Genomic DNA, 16,485 nt, shown 5'->3' on the forward strand with positions numbered 1-16,485 from the left:
TATCTCTTCTCTAGATTATTTTAAAATGCGTGGATACAATCCATCCGGACCAGAGGTTTTATCCTCTTTGAGTTTGATTAGTTTCTTTAATCTATCTCTCTTTTTTATTTTAAATGTACTTCATCATCACCATAGGCAATCCCTCGGAATCGAGGAAGACTTGCTTCCACTCTTAACACGAGTCCTTAGGTGGCTGAACAGTGCAATATGAGAACCACAGTCCCTGTCACAGGTGGGACAGAGTGTCGTTGAGGGAAGGGGCGGGGAGCCTGGTTTGTTGCACGCTCTTTCCGCTGCCTGCACTTGGTTTCTGTATGCTCTCGGCGACGAGATGTTCTTCCTCCACTTAGGGCAGTCTATGCCCAGGGACCCCCAGGTGTCAGTGGGGATGTTGCACTTTATCAGGGAGGCTTTGAGGGTGTCCTTGTAACGTTTCCTCTGCCCACCTTTGGCTCGTTTGCCGTGAAGGAGCTCCGAGTAGAGCGTTGCTTTGGGAGTCTCGTGTCTGACATGCGAACAATGTGGCCTGCCCAGCGGAGCTGATCGAGTGTGGTCAGTGCTTCAATGCTGGGGATGTTGGCCTGGTCGAGGACACTAACATTGGTGCATTTGTCCTCCCAGGGGATTTGCAGGATCTTGTGGAGACATCGTTGGTGGTATTTCTCCAACAACTTGAGATGACTACTGTACACGGTCCATGTCTCTGATCCGTACAGGAGGGCGGGTATCACTACAGCCCTGTAGACCATGAGCTTGGTGGTGGATTTGAGGGCCTGGTCTTCAAACACTCTTTTCCTCAGGTGGCCGAAGGCTGCACTGGCGCACTGGAGGCGGTGTTGGATCTCGTCATGAATGCGTGCTCTTGTTGATAGGAGGCTCCCGAGATAGAGGAAGTGGTCCACATTGTCCAGGGCCCCACCATGGATCTTGATGACTGGGGGGTAATGCTGTGCAGCGAGTATAGGCTGGTGGAGGACCTTTGTCTTACTAATGTTTGGTGTAAGGCCCATGCTTTTGTACGCATCAGTAAATACGTCGACTATGTCCTGGAGTTCAGCCTGTGTGTGTGCGCAGACGCAGGCGTTGTCCGCGTACTGTAGCTCGACGACAGAGGTTGGGGTGGTCTTGGACCTGGCCTGGAGACGGCGAAGGTTAAACAGCTTCCCACTGGTTCTGTAGTTTAATTCCACTCCAGCGAGGAGCTTGTATCTCATTACTAAGCTCACCAAACAATGTCATGTCCACCTGTTCTATCTCCCTGGTAAATACTGAAGCAAAATAATTGTTTAATATTTCTTCCATCTCTCTATCTTTACCGGTGGAATTACCCTAACTATCCGTTAATAGCCCTATTCCAAACCCAATCCTCATTCTTTAATCCCAGAGGTACCAGAGAGCATTGATCAGCAGCCTGTGTGACTGGAGCACGGTGAAGGTCAGTGCCTTCGAGAGGGAGCTTGGCCACAGAGGGAGCCTTCGAGCAGCATCTTAAAGGAAGGGAGAGGTTTAGGGAGGGAATTCCAGAGCTCGGGGCTCAGGCCGCCGATGGTGGACCGATGGAAATCGGGGTTGGGCAAGAGCCCAGAATTGGAGGAGCGCAGGGATCCTGAGAGGTCGGAGGCCTTTCCGATTTAAAAGCCGACTAAGCGGCTGGGCGGAACCCCAGGAGCATAGAGCACCACACAGCTTAAAGGCAACATTGGTTCTGGGGCTGGAGGAGTTTACAGAATAAGGAGTGGCGAGGGCCACGAAGGGATTGGAACACAAGCATGAGAATTCTAAATTCGAAAGGGTAACTTTCAAAATGGAATTAGATAAAAGAAACAGATTTGGTTTTATATAGTGCCTTTCATGACCTTCCGGGTGTCTCAAACTGCTTTACAGCCAATGAAGTACTTTTGAAGTGTAGTCACGATTGTAATGTGTGAAACACAGCAGCCAATTTGGGCATAGCAAGCTCCCACACACAGCAATGTGATAATGACCAGATAATCTGTTTTGTCATGTTTGATTGAGGGATAAATATTGGCCCCAGGACACTGGGGATAACTCCCGTGCTCTTCTTCAAAATAGTGCCGTGGGATCCTGTACATCCACCTGAGAGACCAGACGGGGCCTCGGTTTAACATCATATCCGAAAGACAGCATCTCAGAACTGCCCCTCCGACAGTGCGGCGCTCCCTCAGTACTGCCCCTTAGACAGTGCGGCACTCCCTCAGTACTGCCCCTCCGACAGTGCGGCGCTCCCTCAGTACTGCCCCTCCGACAGTGCGACGCTCCCTCAGTACTGCCCCTCCGACAGTGCGGGGCTCCCTCAGTACTGCCCCTCCGACAGTGCGGCATTCCCTCAGCACTGCCCCTCTGACAGTGCGGGGCTCCCTCAGTACCGCCCCTCCGACAGTGCGGCACTCCCTCAGTGCTGCCCTTCCGACAGTGCGGGGCTACCTCAGTACTGCTCCTCCGACAGTGCGGCACTCCCTCAGTACTGCCCCTCCGACAGTGCAGCACTCCCTCAGTACTGCCCCTCCGACAGTGCAGCACTCCCTCAGTTATGTACTGTTTATAACCACGGATTTTTTCAGATGCAGGAACTTGTCTATTTCATTATTGAAGGACCGTCACACCTTCCCCTTCCCCACCTGTACTGACAGTTTGTGGTGTTTGCTGATTTCTCTTTTGCTGAATAAACTCTCCCGGTAATACACATGGACTTCAGCTTCTTGATACTGAATCTATCTTGAATTCTGTTTCGAGTGAAAGACAATACATCCTTTCCCAGCTTAGCAAACCACAAACTGCGATCCAGTCACGCTATGGTTGTCTGAACAGAAAAAAGTTCGAGGTACGCAGCCTGAAATCAGAGAATCATTGCAGCACAGAAGGACACCTTTCGGCCCATCATGTTTGTGCCAGCTCTTTGAAAAATTAGTCCCACTTCCCCCGCTCTTTCCCCTTGACTTGCAAATTTCTCCATTTCAACTTTAGTTTCAGCCGTGGCTCAGTGGGCAGCACACTCACCTCGGAGTCAGGAGGTCGTGGGTTCAAGTCCTCCTTCAGGGACTTGAGAACATAAATCCAGGCTGACACTCCCAGTGCAGTACTGAGGGAGTGCCACACTGTCGGAGGGGCAGTACTGAGGGAGTGCCGCACTGTCGGAGGGGCAGTACTGAGGGAGCACCGCACTGTAGGAGGGGCAGTACTGAGGGAGAGCCGCACTGTCGGAGGGGCAGTACTGAGGGAGCGCCGCACTGTCGGAGGGGCAGTACTGAGGGAGCCCCGCACTGTCGGAGGGGCAGTACTGATGGAGCCCCGCACTGTCGGAGGTGCAGTACTGAGGGAGCGCTGCACTGTAGGAGGGGCAGTACTGAGGGAGCCCCGCACTGTCAGAGGGGCAGTGCTGAGGGAGCGCCGCACTGTAGGAGGGGCAGTACTGAGGGAGCCCCACGCTGTCGGAGTGGCAGTACTGAGGGAGTGCTGCACTGTCGGAGGGGCAGTACTGAGGGAGACCCGCACTGTCGGAGGGGCAGTACTGAGGGAGCCCCGCACTGTCGGAGTGGCAGTACTGAGGGAGTGCTGCACTGTCGGAGGGGCAGTACTGAGGGAGACCCGCACTGTCGGAGGGGCAGTACTGAGGGAGCCCCGCACTGTCGGAGGGGCAGTACTGAGGGAGCCCCGCACTGTCGGAGGGGCAGTACTGAGGGAGCCCCGCACTGTCGGAGGGGCCCTCTTTCGGATGAGGCATTAAACCGAAATCCTGCTGCTCTCTCAGGTGGATCCGACGATTTTATTTCGAAGAAGAGCAGGGGAGTTCTCTCTGGTGGCCTGAGGCCAATATTTATCCATGAATTTATGGGGCCTATATTTATCTCCGGCTCAAGTCCGAGGTCACAGTCTCCAGGAGAGACGTTAATCTGTGACCCCTCGACCGGTTCCTGTAACTTGGACGGATATTAAAGTTGCTCCGATACTATTGGCGGAAGAGCGGCAGTTTTCCCAGTTTCCCGGCCAAGCTGCCACCCACAGAAAAGAACAGAGGAACTGATTTAAAATTGGATCTTACTGTACATTAAATCACTGCTACTTTTAATGACTTCAGTCACTGCAATCCGAAATAAATCATTCTGCAGGAAGTGACGAAGCGAGAGCTGATTGCAGAAACTGGCTGCTTGCTGTACAAGGCACAATCAGAGGCCGCACCAATCACACTCTCACATTACAGCCCACTCTCTCTGCACTCCACTCCTTGCTTACCTCCCAAGGCTGGTACCTGCTGGTTGGCACAGCACAGCATTACACAGGCAGTGTTACACAGGCAGTGTTACACAGGCACAGGCACAGCATTACACAGGCAGTGTTACACAGGCACAGCATTACACAGGCAGTGTTACACAGGCAGTGTTACACAGGCACAGGCACAGCATTACACAGGCAGTGTTACACAGGCACAGCATTACACAGGCAGTGTTACACAGGCAGTGTTACACAGGCACAGGCACAGCATTACACAGGCAGTGTTACACAGGCACAGCATTACACAGGCAGTGTTACACAGGCACAGGCACAGCATTACACAGGCAGTGTTACACAGGCACAGCATTACACAGGCAGTGTTACACAGGCAGTGTTACACAGGCACAGGCACAGCATTACACAGGCAGTGTTACACAGGTAGTGTTACACAGGCACAGGCACAGCGTTACACAGGCAGTGTTACACAGCACAGTGTTACACAGGCACAGGCACAGCATTACACAGGCACAGCACAGTGTTACACAGGCAGTGTTACACAGCACAGTCTTACACAGGCACAGGCACAGCATTACACAGGCACAGCACAGTGTTACACAGGCAGTGTTACACAGCACAGTCTTACACAGGCACAGGCACAGCATTACACAGGCACATGCACAGCATTACACAGGCACAACACAGTCTTACACAGGCACAGGCACAGCGTTACACAAGCAGTGTTACACAGCACAGCGTTACACAGGCAGTGTTACACAGCACAGTCTTACACAGGCCAGGCACAGCGTTACACAGGCACAACACAGTGTTACACAGGCACAGGCACAGCGTTACACAGACAGCGTTACACAGGCAGTATTACACAGCACAGCGTTACACAGGAAGCTGCTCTGGGCCCAGGCACTGTCCGCCTGCACTCACTCACCTGGTCCCAGCAAGCTCACTGCCCCTTCCCCACCACCCGACAATACCCCCCTGCAGCTCCCACACCGCCCCCTTTGCACCCCGCACCGCCCCACACCACCACTGCCCCCCGTGACCCTTTCCCGGGCCCACAGTCTGGCCCAATGCCAGCAAGCATTGGGTTTTATTATCGAAATAACATCTGCTAATTGTTATCCTGAAGACCCGTGGACGGACTTCCCGAGGCGTGTCACGATTCGATCAGGATACGCCTTTTATTTGGCTCCTTAATTAATCCGTTTTGGAAATTAATCTCAATTAAAACATTCAGAGGGTTTTTGCCCGTTGCACACGGGCTTGACAAGTTGCAGTCGATCTCTGGGACCCCCGGACCCTCTCCCAGCAACCAATCGGCTTTCAGTCTCTGCATCGCCCCTCACCCTGGTCGTGTCCCGGTGACACAGATCACACAACTCTCCCCCAACCCCCAGCCCCAGGGGGATGGGATCCACAGGTACTTCACCCCCCTCCCCTTCCCTCCCTCTCCTCCCGCCCCTCCACCTCCCCATCCCTCCCTTCCACCTCCCCATCCCTCCCCTCTACCTTCCCACTTCCCATCCCTCCCCCCACCTCTTCCCTCCCCCTCCTCCCCCTTCCAATTCCCCTCCACCTTCCCATTCCCCTCCCCCCTCCCCATCCCTCCCCTCTACCTTCCCCCTCCTCTCCCCCCCTTTACCCCAGAATATTCACCAGTTGCCACTGCAGCAGCAGCTTGTTGCCCAGTCACCCAATGGCGTTGTGCTGGCAGTGTTCTGGGAGGGTGTGCCGGCCCACACTGAAGCCCTCGCCCTACAGTCACCTGTCGAGCTGCACATGACCAGCTGCGCTGGGCAGGAACACATCCTGAGATTTCTCCGCCCCTGCAACGCATGCTCAGCCTCTCTTCCCCACTGTCAGCATGTTACAATCAATCGTTACATCAGCTTATCCAGACACTCGCTTTAAAAATTAATACGTTGAATTGACAGAAAGAGATGCGGAATGGATTATAATTACACAGTGTCAGTGTTCACCGTTCACACTGACACCTCCATTAATGTTACCGGAGTCCGCCTGTACATCAGCGATGGGGACAGCAGCTCCATTACCCAAAGTCTTCACTGTCTGACCCACCCCGGGAACACTGGAAGAGCGCCCATGCGACTCTCAACCCCCCCACCCACCGATTACCTCAACACCTCCTGCACTGTTCAGCAACATTTCATTGCTGCCAGTTTTGAGGAATTTGATTTATGAATTGTGGATCACTTCCGCACTGATTGAAGGCCGGTTATCGGGACATTACTGGGGGTGGGGTTCTCCCTGACTGGGGGGCACACTGCCCCAAGTGGAACAGGACATCACGTAGCGATCAGGTGCAATGGCAATGCACCCATGGTAACTAAGAGCATGGCTCCATTAACAGGCTGTGTTCCCATAGTGAATTACTTGGGACTTTCCCATTGGGTGGAACTGGGGGTCAAGGACAGAGGGACAGAGCTGGGGGGTCAAGGACAGAGGGACAGAGCTGGGGGGTCAAGAACTGACCGTCAGACTGGACAGGCCCAGGCCAGGCGTCTCCTTTAACACCAGAAGCAGAAGTTATCAAGAAAAAAATCTTAATTTTAAAAGCAGCAAATGACTGAATGGGTAAATGCCTCAATGGCGTGGAGTTGAGGAATATCAGCCATGATCTCATTGAATGCAGGGCAGGCTTGAGGGGCAAAAATGGCCTACTCCTGCTCCTATTTCTTATGTTCTCATTCAGTGTGGGACTGAGCCCCGGGGAGTGGGAGGGGGAGGAGGGCCCGGTGTGTGGCTGAGCCCCGGGGAGGGGGAGGGGGGCCCGGTGTGGGACTGAGCCCCGGGGAGCGGGGCCAGGTGTGGGACTGAGCCCCGGAGAGCAGCAAGGTCCCATCCCCAGACTATGCCACTGATCTCAGTCAGGACAGTGTTAGCAGTGGTATCGCTGGCCTCAGCACCCTGGGTTAGAGAGAGGGGAAATCAGCCAGGGTTCCTGCTCCTGATCACTGCCCAGTGACCCCTGGGTTAGAGAGAGGGGAAATCAGCCAGGGTTCCTGCTCCTGATCACTGTCCAGTGACCCCTGGGATAGAGAGAGAGGGGAAATCAGCCAGGGTTCCTGCTCCTGATCACTGCCCAGTGACCCCTGGGTTAGAGAGAGAGGGGAAATCAGCCAGGGTTCCTGCTCCTGATCCCTGCCCAGTGACCCCGGCTGGACGAGATGGATCCGAGCTGTAATCTCAGCCCCCGACCCACGTAGCGATTGGCCCTCACTGTGTGGGCCTCTGGGTCCCATTGGTTGAGGTAGCAGTGGGTATCGAGCTGTCCTGGTCTGTCCTTTCTCGGTACGTTAAATCCCCCTCCCACCTCCCCGACACGCTGTGAATGTGGAGCGAAGCGAAGGGACGTGAATTAAACCAATCGAAACGCTGCACTGTGGAGCGGCCTGTGTGATCTCAGTGTGGATTATTGTGTAATAAGCTGCATGTCACCCATTGCCTCCGCAAGTCAGCCCAGCACTCGTCCCTTAGCCTAACTAGACACACCTCTGAAGTCTGCGCCCATACCTTCCCGCTTCATCCCCATGGCGAGGCACTTCTGGTAACGGCAGTACTGACAGCGGTTGCGCTGTCGCTTGTCGATGGTACAGTCCTTGCAGTCACGGCAAGTGTAGGTAAGGTCTTTGCGCACCGTGCGCTTGAAGAACCCTTTGCAACCCTCACAGCTGTAAACGCCGTAATGTTTGCCTGGAGTGAGGGAAAGATTGTGACATTGTTCATCCTGCAGCTGGCTGTTTGCACAATGTGAACATCCGCATCATAGCTTACACCCCGTGAACCCCCTCTCCCCGTGAACCCCCTCTCCCCGTGAACCCCTCGCCCTGCAAACCTTCTCCCCGCATCTCACCGTGAACCCACTCTCCCCATGAACCCATCTCCCTCCTATCCCCCTCTCCCCATGAATCCCCTCTCTCCCTCCCCTCTCCCCCCTCCCAGTGAACCCCCTCTCCCCGATCCCCCTCTCCCCGTGAACCCCCTTCCCCCATGAACCCCCTCTCCCTAATCCCCCTCTCCCCATGATCCCTCTCTCCGCCCTCTTCCCCTCTCCCCATGAACCCCCTCTCCCAGTGAACCCCTCTCCCAGTGAACCCCTCTCCCAGCAAACGGTCTCCCCACAAACCCCCTCTCCCCGATCCCCCTCTCCCCATGAACCCCCTCTCCCCGCGAACTCCGTCTTTACCCAGAGAGGGGACTGAATGGGAAAAGGGGGTCACTGTCTCGCCCTTCCCCGAGGGTACACTCGCCCCTCCCCGAGGGTACACTGCCCCTCCCCGGGGGTACACTGCCCCTCCCCGAGGGTACACTGCCCCTCCCCGGGGGTACACTGCCCCTCCCCGAGCGTACACTCGCCCCTCCCCGGGGGTACACTGCCCCTCCCTGAGGGTACACTGCCTCTTGCCCCTCCCTGGGGGTACACTGCCCCTCCCCAAGGGTACACTGCCCCTCCCCGAGAGTACACTGCCCCTCCCCGAGAGTACACTGCCCCTCCCCGGGGGTACACTGCCCCTCCCCGAGGGTACACTGCCACTCCCCGAGAGTACACTGCCCCTCCCCGAGGGTACACTGCCTCTTGCCCCTCCCTGGGGGTAAACTGCCCCTCCCCGGGGGTACACTGCCCCTCCCCGAGAGTGCACTGCCCCTCCCCGAGGGTACACTGCCCCTCCCTGGGGGTACACTGCCCCTCCCCGAGGGTACACTCGCCCCTCCCTGGGGGTACACTGCCCCTCCCTGGGGGTACACTGCCCCTCCCCGGGGGTACACTGCCCCTCCCCGAGGGTACACTCGCCCCTCCCTGGGGGTACACTGCCCCTCCCTGGGGGTACACTGCCCCTCCCTGGGGGTACACTGCCCCGCCCTGGGGTGCAGCCCATCCTGGGCAGGGTGAGGATGAGCGGAGTGAGCGATGAGAGGGATGAGCAGACACGCACGTACCTGAAGACCTGTCCCCACAAATGGCGCAGATGTGTTTGGTGAGTGAGAGCGAGCAGTTTGAGGAGTGCGGCGACAGTTTAAGCACACCATTCATTCCCAAAGGTGGTTTTACATCCTCCGTGCTGCTGACTGAGTTCATGGGCGAGTTCATCTGTAACACCACAACGGGTAACGTCAGAAATCATATCGCGACCCGCGCTGCTCCCTCCCCTCCCCATACTCACCCCCAGACACCCCCTCCCCCAGACACCTCCTCCCCCACCAGACACCACCCCCCCCAGACACCCCCTCCCCCAGACCCCTCCCCCCCCAGACACCTCCACCCCCCCCTCAGTCACCTCCCCCTCCCCCCAGACACCTCCCCCCCAGACACCTCCCCCCCCAGACACCTCCCACCCCTCTGCAGACACCTCCCCCCCCCCGAGATACCCCCCTCAGTCACCTCCCCCTCCCCCCAGACACCTCCCCCCCAGACCCCTCCCCCCACAGACACCTCCACCCCCCCCCTCAGTCACCTCCCCCTCCCCCCAGACACCTCCCCCCCAGACACCTCCCCCCCCAGACACCTCCCACCCCTCTGCAGACACCTCCCCCCCACCCGAGATACCCCCCTCAGTCACCTCCCCCTCCCCCCCAGACACCTCCCCCCCCTCAGACACCTTCCCCTCCCCACCACTCACCCCTCACCCCCTCTCACATCCCCTCCCCTCGCACCTCCCCTCCCCTACTCACACCTCCTTCCCTCGCCCCCTCTCACACCATTTCCCCCTCCCCTCGGCCCCCTCACACCCCCTCCCCTTCCTGCCACTCGTCCCTCTCACACCCCCTCCCCTCGCCCCCTTTCACACTCTGTCAAAGTGAAACATGGAAACCAGCCAATAAAGAGTCAATAAGCATCACAGCACAGAGGGTTAACAGTGGGCAGGGAGGGTGCTGTCAGCCTGTGACCCCTCATACTGGGGCACGGGGAACAGGGACTCCTCACGCTGGGGCACGGGGCCCAGGGACTCCTCACGCTGGGGCACGGGGCCCAGGGACCCCTCACACTGGGGCCCAGGGACCCCTCACACTGGGGCATGGGGCCCAGGGACCCCTCACACTGGGGCCCAGGAACCCCTCACACTGGGGCATGGGGCCCGGGGGACCCCTCACACTGGGGCCCAGGGACTCCTCACACTGGGGCATGGGGCACGGGGGACCCCTCACACTGGGGCCCAGGGACTCCTCACACTGGGGCATGGGGCACGGCCCACATTCTGTGCTTTGTGTGGGGTTAGATGATGACATGGTGGTAGGGTCACAGTGCCCGGTGTAGAGGGGGGTAGGGTCACAGTGCCCGGTGTAGAGGGGGGTAGGGTCACAGTGCCCGGTGTAGAGGGGGGGTAGGGTCACAGTGCCCGGTGTAGAGGGGGGTAGGGTCACAGTGCTCGGTGTAGAGGGGTGGTAGGGTCACAGTGCTCGGTGTAGAGGGGTGATAGGGTCACAGTGCCCGGTGTAGAGGGGGGGTAGGGTCACAGTGCCTGGTGTAGAGGGGGGTAGGGTCACAGTGCTCGGTGTAGAGGGGTGATAGGGTCACAGTGCCCGGTGTAGAGGGGGGGTAGGGTCACAGTGCCCGGTGTAGAGGGGGGTAGGGTCACAGTGCCCGGTGTAGAGGGGGGTAGGGTCACAGTGCCCGGTGTAGAGGGGGGTAGGGTCACAGTGCTCGGTGTAGAGGGGTGGTTCGGTGCGGGGGAAATCAGCCAGCCTCCCAGCTCCTGATCGCTGTCCATGGCCACCACATCAGGCCCAAGGCAGAATTGTCGATAAGCTCACACAGGTGGAGTGACTGTTTAGGTGAGGTACTGGCAGGAAGATAGTTTCCTCAGGAACTTTACCCCACTGTGTGCGGGGGGGGGGGGGTCACCGGGCCCCGTGCCCCAGTGTGAGGGGTCCCCGGGCCCCATGCCCCAGTGTGAGGGGTCCCCGGGCCCCGTGCCCCAGTGTGAGGGGTCCCCGGGCCCCATGCCCCAGTGTGAGGGTTCCCTGGGCCCCGTGCCCCAGTGTGAGGGGTACCCGGGCCCCGTGCCCCAGTGTGAGGGGTCCCCGGGCCCCATGCCCCAGTGTGAGGGGTCCCCGGGCCCCATGCCCCAGTGTGAGGGTTCCCTGGGCCCCGTGCCCCAGTGTGAGGGGTACCCGGGCCCCGTGCCCCAGTGTGAGGGGTACCCGGGCCCCGTGCCCCAGTGTGAGGGGTCCCCGGGCCCCATGCCCCAGTGTGAGGGTTCCCTGGGCCCCGTGCCCCAGTGTGAGGGTACCCGGGCCCTGTGCGCCAGTGTGAGGGGTCCCCAGGCCCCGTGCCCCAGTGTGAGGGATCCCCGGGCCCCGTGCCCCAGTGTGAGGGGTCCCCGGGCCCCATGCCCCAGTGTGACAGAGACCCTGGGGGGAAATTTACCCAACAGCATTGGAGAAACCCCAGGAAAATGCCCAGCTCAGCCCTCTCATCGTCACAACACAGCGAGTCTTGGGGATCACTGGCTGCAGTGTCAGAGGGCAGCCTGCCACTCCCCAGGGGCCCATTACACAATGCTGTTCCTACACTAAGCCCCTGTACACAATAAGCACTTCAGAAGCTGTTACAATTCATTCACATTCCCCGAACAAACAGTTCATTGCGGCAGCTCAGCAACGCGGTGCATTCCAGCCTACGTGGGATACAAACACCCCGAGCTTGAACCAGGGGACATTCCGTCACCAATTCACAGAATATCAGCTCTCTACAAAGGAAACTTCGCAGCTCAATTGTTTCAGTATCTCACTGGGTCTCGCAATGTCCCACTCCACGCATCATCCTGTACCTGCCCTGGGAGTGTTTGATGGGACAGTGTAGAGGGAGTTTTACTCTATATCTAACCCCCTGTACCTGCCCTGGGAGTGTTTGATGGGACATGTAGAGGGAGCTTTACTCTGTATCTAACCTCCTGTACCTGCCCTGGGAGTGTTTGATGGGACAGTGTAGAGCTTTCTTTACTCTGTATATAATTCCTCTCCAAACTCCTTCAACTTGTTATTGTCTCTGACATCTGTGCCAATCTTTCCCCCCGCACCATGTCTGAATCGCTCCCATCAGATTTCCGGCCCTACAGCAGCACAGAAACACCCCGAACCAAAGCCTCACAGGACATTGTCTGTGCCTGTGACCACGGTACAAGTCCCCTCCTCATTCTCTCTGCAGATTCTGACACAATCGACCATGCCTTCCTGCTCTAACTCCTGTCACCTGTGACCCAGCTCAGTCAGACTACCCTGTCAGCAAGGCTTCTGGCAAGCTCCCACAGGGCAGGCTGATCCAAAAAGTAAAGGACCATGGGAGAGGGGCAAATTGGATCCAAAATTGACTCAGAGACAGGAAGCAAAGAGTAATGGTTGAGGGGAGCTTTTGTAACTGGAAGGTTGTTTCCAGTGGGGTTCCACTGGGCTCAGTACTCAGTGACCCTTGCTTTTTGTAGTATATATTAATGATTTAGACTTAAATGTGAGAGGCGTGATTAAGAAATTTGCAGGTGATACAAAAATTGGCGGTGTGGTTGACAGTGAGGTGGAAAGCTTCAGACTGCAGAAAGATATCGATGGGCTGGTCATTTGGGCAGAAAAGTGGCAAATGGAATTCAATCTGTAAAAGTGTGAGGTAATACATTTGGGGAGGGGCAACAAGGCAGGTGACTACACATTGAATGGGAGGATACGAAGAGGTGTGAAGGAACAGAGGGACCTGGGAGTGCAGGTCCACAGATCCCTGAAGGTGGCAGGCCAGGTCGATAAGGTGGTTAAGAAGGCATACGGAATACTTGTCTATATTAGCCGAGGCATAGAATACAAGATCAGGGAGGTTATGCTTGAACTGTATAAAACACTGGTTAGGCCACAGCTGGAGTACTGCGTGCAGTTCTGGTCACCACATTACAGGAAAGATGTGATTGCACTGGAGAGGGTGCAGAGGAGATTTACAAGGATGTTGCCAGGACTGGAAAACTTTAGCTATGAGGAAACATTGGTTGCTGGAGTTGGTTTCCTTGGAAAAGAGAAGGCCGAGGGGAGATTTAATTGAGGTGTATAAAATTATGAGGGGCCTGGATAGAGTGGATAGGATGGACCTATTTCCCTTAGCAGAGAGGTCAACAACCAGGGGGCATAGATTTAAAGCAGTTGGTAGGAGGTTTAGAGGGGATTTGAGGGGAAATGTCTTCACCCAGAGGGTGGTGAGGGTCTGGAACTCATTGCCTGAAAGGGTGGTAGAGGCAGAAACCCTCAACACATTTAAAAAGTACTTGGATGTGCAGTTAAAGTGCCGTAACCTGCAGGGCTACGGACCGAGAGCTGGAAAGTGGGATTAGGCTGGGTAGCTCTTGGTCGGCCGGCGCGGACACGATGGGCCGAATGGCCTCCTTCCGTGCTGTAAATGTCTATTGTTCTCTGATACCCTCACCTGGTTCCACTGTCACCTAACCAACACTCAGCTGCAGAGGCGGTAAGTTCCTTATTACCGAGGGTCTGCACACTCCCTCACCGATGTTACCCCGCGATCACTCGGGTGGATATAGAACCTCAATATTACACAATACCCCAGAGTGTGGACATCACTGGATTATATTGCCCCCTGTCCCTGGAGTACTATCTAGTATAAATAGAATCATACAAATCATAGCTTCATTACAGCACAGAAGGCCATTCGGCCCGTCGAGCCAGTGCCGGCTCTCTGCAAAAGCCCCTCAGCCAGTCCCCCTCCCCCGCCCTTTCCCCAGAGCCCTGCAATTTCTTTTCCTTCAGATACTGATCCAATTCCCTTTTGAAAGCCACGATTGAGTCTGCCTCCACCTCCCTCTCAGGCCGTGTATCCCAGAACCGAACCACTCGCTATGTAAAAACATTTTCCCTCATGTCGTCTTTGGTTCTTCTGCCAATCGCCTTAAATCTGTGTCCTCTGATCCTCGACCCTTCCACCAATGGGAACAGTTTCTCTCGATCTACTCTGTCCAGACCCCTCATGATTTTGAACACCTTGATCAAATCTCCTCTCAACCTTCTCTGCTCCAAGGGGAACAACCCCAGCTTCTCCAGTCTATCCCCGTCACTGAAGTCCCTCATCCCTGGAACCATCCTCGTCAATCCTCTCTAAGGCCTTCACATCCTTCCTAAAGTGTGGTGCCCAGAATTGGACACAATACTCCAGTTGAGGCTAAACCAGTGACTTCTACAGGTCCATCATAACTTCCTTGCTTTTGTAGTCTATGCCTCTATTTATGAAGCCCAGGATCCTGGAAGCTTTTTGAACCACTTTCTAAACCTGCCCTGCCACTTTCAACAATCTGTGCACATATACCCCAGGTCTCTCTGTCCATGTACCTCCTGTAAGATTGTACCCTTTAGTTTATATTGCCTCTCCTTGTTCTTCCTACCAAAATGTTTCACTTCACAGTTTTCTGTGTTAAATGTCATCTGCCCCGTGCTCGCCCATTCCAGCAGCCTGTCTGTGTCCTCCTGAAGTCTATCCCTCTCCTGCTCACTGTTCATTGTAGTCCCAAGTTTTGTGTCATCTGCAAATTCTGAAACCGTGCCCTGTACACCCACATCCAAGTCATTGATATACATCAAGAAAAGCAGTGGTCCCAGTCCCGACCCCTGGGGAACACCACTGTATACCTTCCTCCAGTCCCAGAAACAACTGTTCACCACTACTCTCTGTTCCCTGTCACTGAGCCAATCCCGTATCTATGCTGCCACTGTCCCTTTTATTCCACGGGCTTCACCTTTGCTGTAAGCCTATCATGTGGCACTTTGTCAAAAGCCTTTTGGAAATCCATGTAGACCACGTCATACGCATTACCCTCATCAACCCTCTCTGTTACCTCATCAAAAAACTCGATCAAGTTGGTTAAACACGATTTGCCTTTCACAAATCCGTGCTGACTTTCCTTAATTAATCCACATTTGTCCAAGTGACTGTTAATTTTGTCTCTGGTTATTGTTTCAAAAAGCTTCCCCACTGCCGAGGTTAAACTGACCGGCCAGTAGTTGCTGGGTTTATCTTTATACCCTTTTTTGAACAAGGGTGTAACATTTGCAATTCTCCAGCCCTCTGGCACCAGCCCTGTATCGATGGAGGATTGGGGGATTAGAGCCAGTACCGCCGCGATATCTACCTTCACTTCCCTCAGCATCGCATCCCATCCGGTCCTGGTGACTTTTCTATTTTAAGCGCAGCCCGCCTTTCTAGTACCTCGTCTTTATCAATTTTTATCCCAACCAGTATCTCAACGATCTCCTCTTTCATTATAACTTTCGCAGCACAAGATCTTCCTTGGAGAAGACAGATGCAAAGCACTCATTACATACCTCAGCCATACCCTCTGCCTCCACGCATCGGTCTCCATTTTGGTTCCTAATCGGCCCCACCCCTCCTCTTACTACCCGTTAGCTATTTATATGTTGATAGAAGACATTTGAATTTCCTTTTATGTTCGCTGCCATTCTATTCTCTCTCTTTGCTCTTATTTTCTTTTTCACTTCCCCTCTGAACTTTCGCTATTCTGCCTGAATTCAGTTCGGAGAGTCTTTGTGTACACAGACAGTTATTGTGTACACACCGATTCTAACAGGCGAGGCAATCATTCCTGAGACTTCCTGCTGCAGTACAGCGGGACCTGGGGGTACTTGTGCATGAAACACAAAAGGATAGTATGCAGGTACAGCAAGTGATCAGGAAGGCCAATGGAATCTTGGCCTTTATTGCAAAGGGGATGGAGTACAAAAGCAGGGAAGTCTTGCTACAGTTATACAGGGTATTGGTGAGGCCACACCTGGAGTACTGCGTGCAGTTTTGGTTTCTATATCTACGAAAGGATATATTTGCTTTGGAGGCTGTTCAGAGAAGGTTCACTCGGTTGATTCCGGGGATGAGGGGGTTGACTTATGAGCAAAGGTTGAGGAGGTTGGGCCTCTACTCATTGGAATTCAGAAGAATGAGAGGTGATCTTATCGAAACGTATAAAATAATGAGGGGGCTCGACAAGGTGGATGCAGAGAGGATGTTCCCACTGATGGGGGAGACTAGAACTAGGGGGTATAGTCTCAGAATAAAGGGCCACCCATTTAAAACTGAGGTGAGAAGAAATTTCTTCTGAGTGTTGTAAATCTGTGGAATTCTCTGCCCCAGAGAGCTGTGGAGGCTGGGTCATTGAATATATTTAAGCTGGAGAGAGACAGATTTTTGAGCGATAAGGGAGTAAAGGGTTATGGGGAGCGGGCGGG

The 16,485-nt window shown here is 55.3% G+C and overlaps 1 protein-coding gene across 3 annotated transcripts in view; it reads right to left on the reverse strand.

The window, feature by feature from the left end:
• LOC139233099 (retinoic acid receptor RXR-alpha) overlaps positions 1–16,485 on the reverse strand; it is a 213,488-nt gene that overhangs the window by 22,223 nt on the left and 174,780 nt on the right. For 2 of the 3 annotated variants that reach the window (XM_070863620.1, XM_070863622.1), the window contains 2 exons: positions 9,205–9,355; positions 7,759–7,959 (listed from right to left, as the gene is read on the reverse strand). In XM_070863620.1, coding sequence (XP_070719721.1) covers positions 7,759–7,959; positions 9,205–9,355 — 352 coding nt within the window. The remainder of the gene's footprint in view (positions 1–7,758; positions 7,960–9,204; positions 9,356–16,485) is intronic. The other variant, XM_070863621.1, reaches the window with a different exon arrangement.

The sequence above is a fragment of the Pristiophorus japonicus genome, chromosome 20, assembly GCF_044704955.1.
Source record: "Pristiophorus japonicus isolate sPriJap1 chromosome 20, sPriJap1.hap1, whole genome shotgun sequence".
In the NCBI taxonomy this organism is placed as follows: Eukaryota; Metazoa; Chordata; class Chondrichthyes; family Pristiophoridae; genus Pristiophorus; species Pristiophorus japonicus.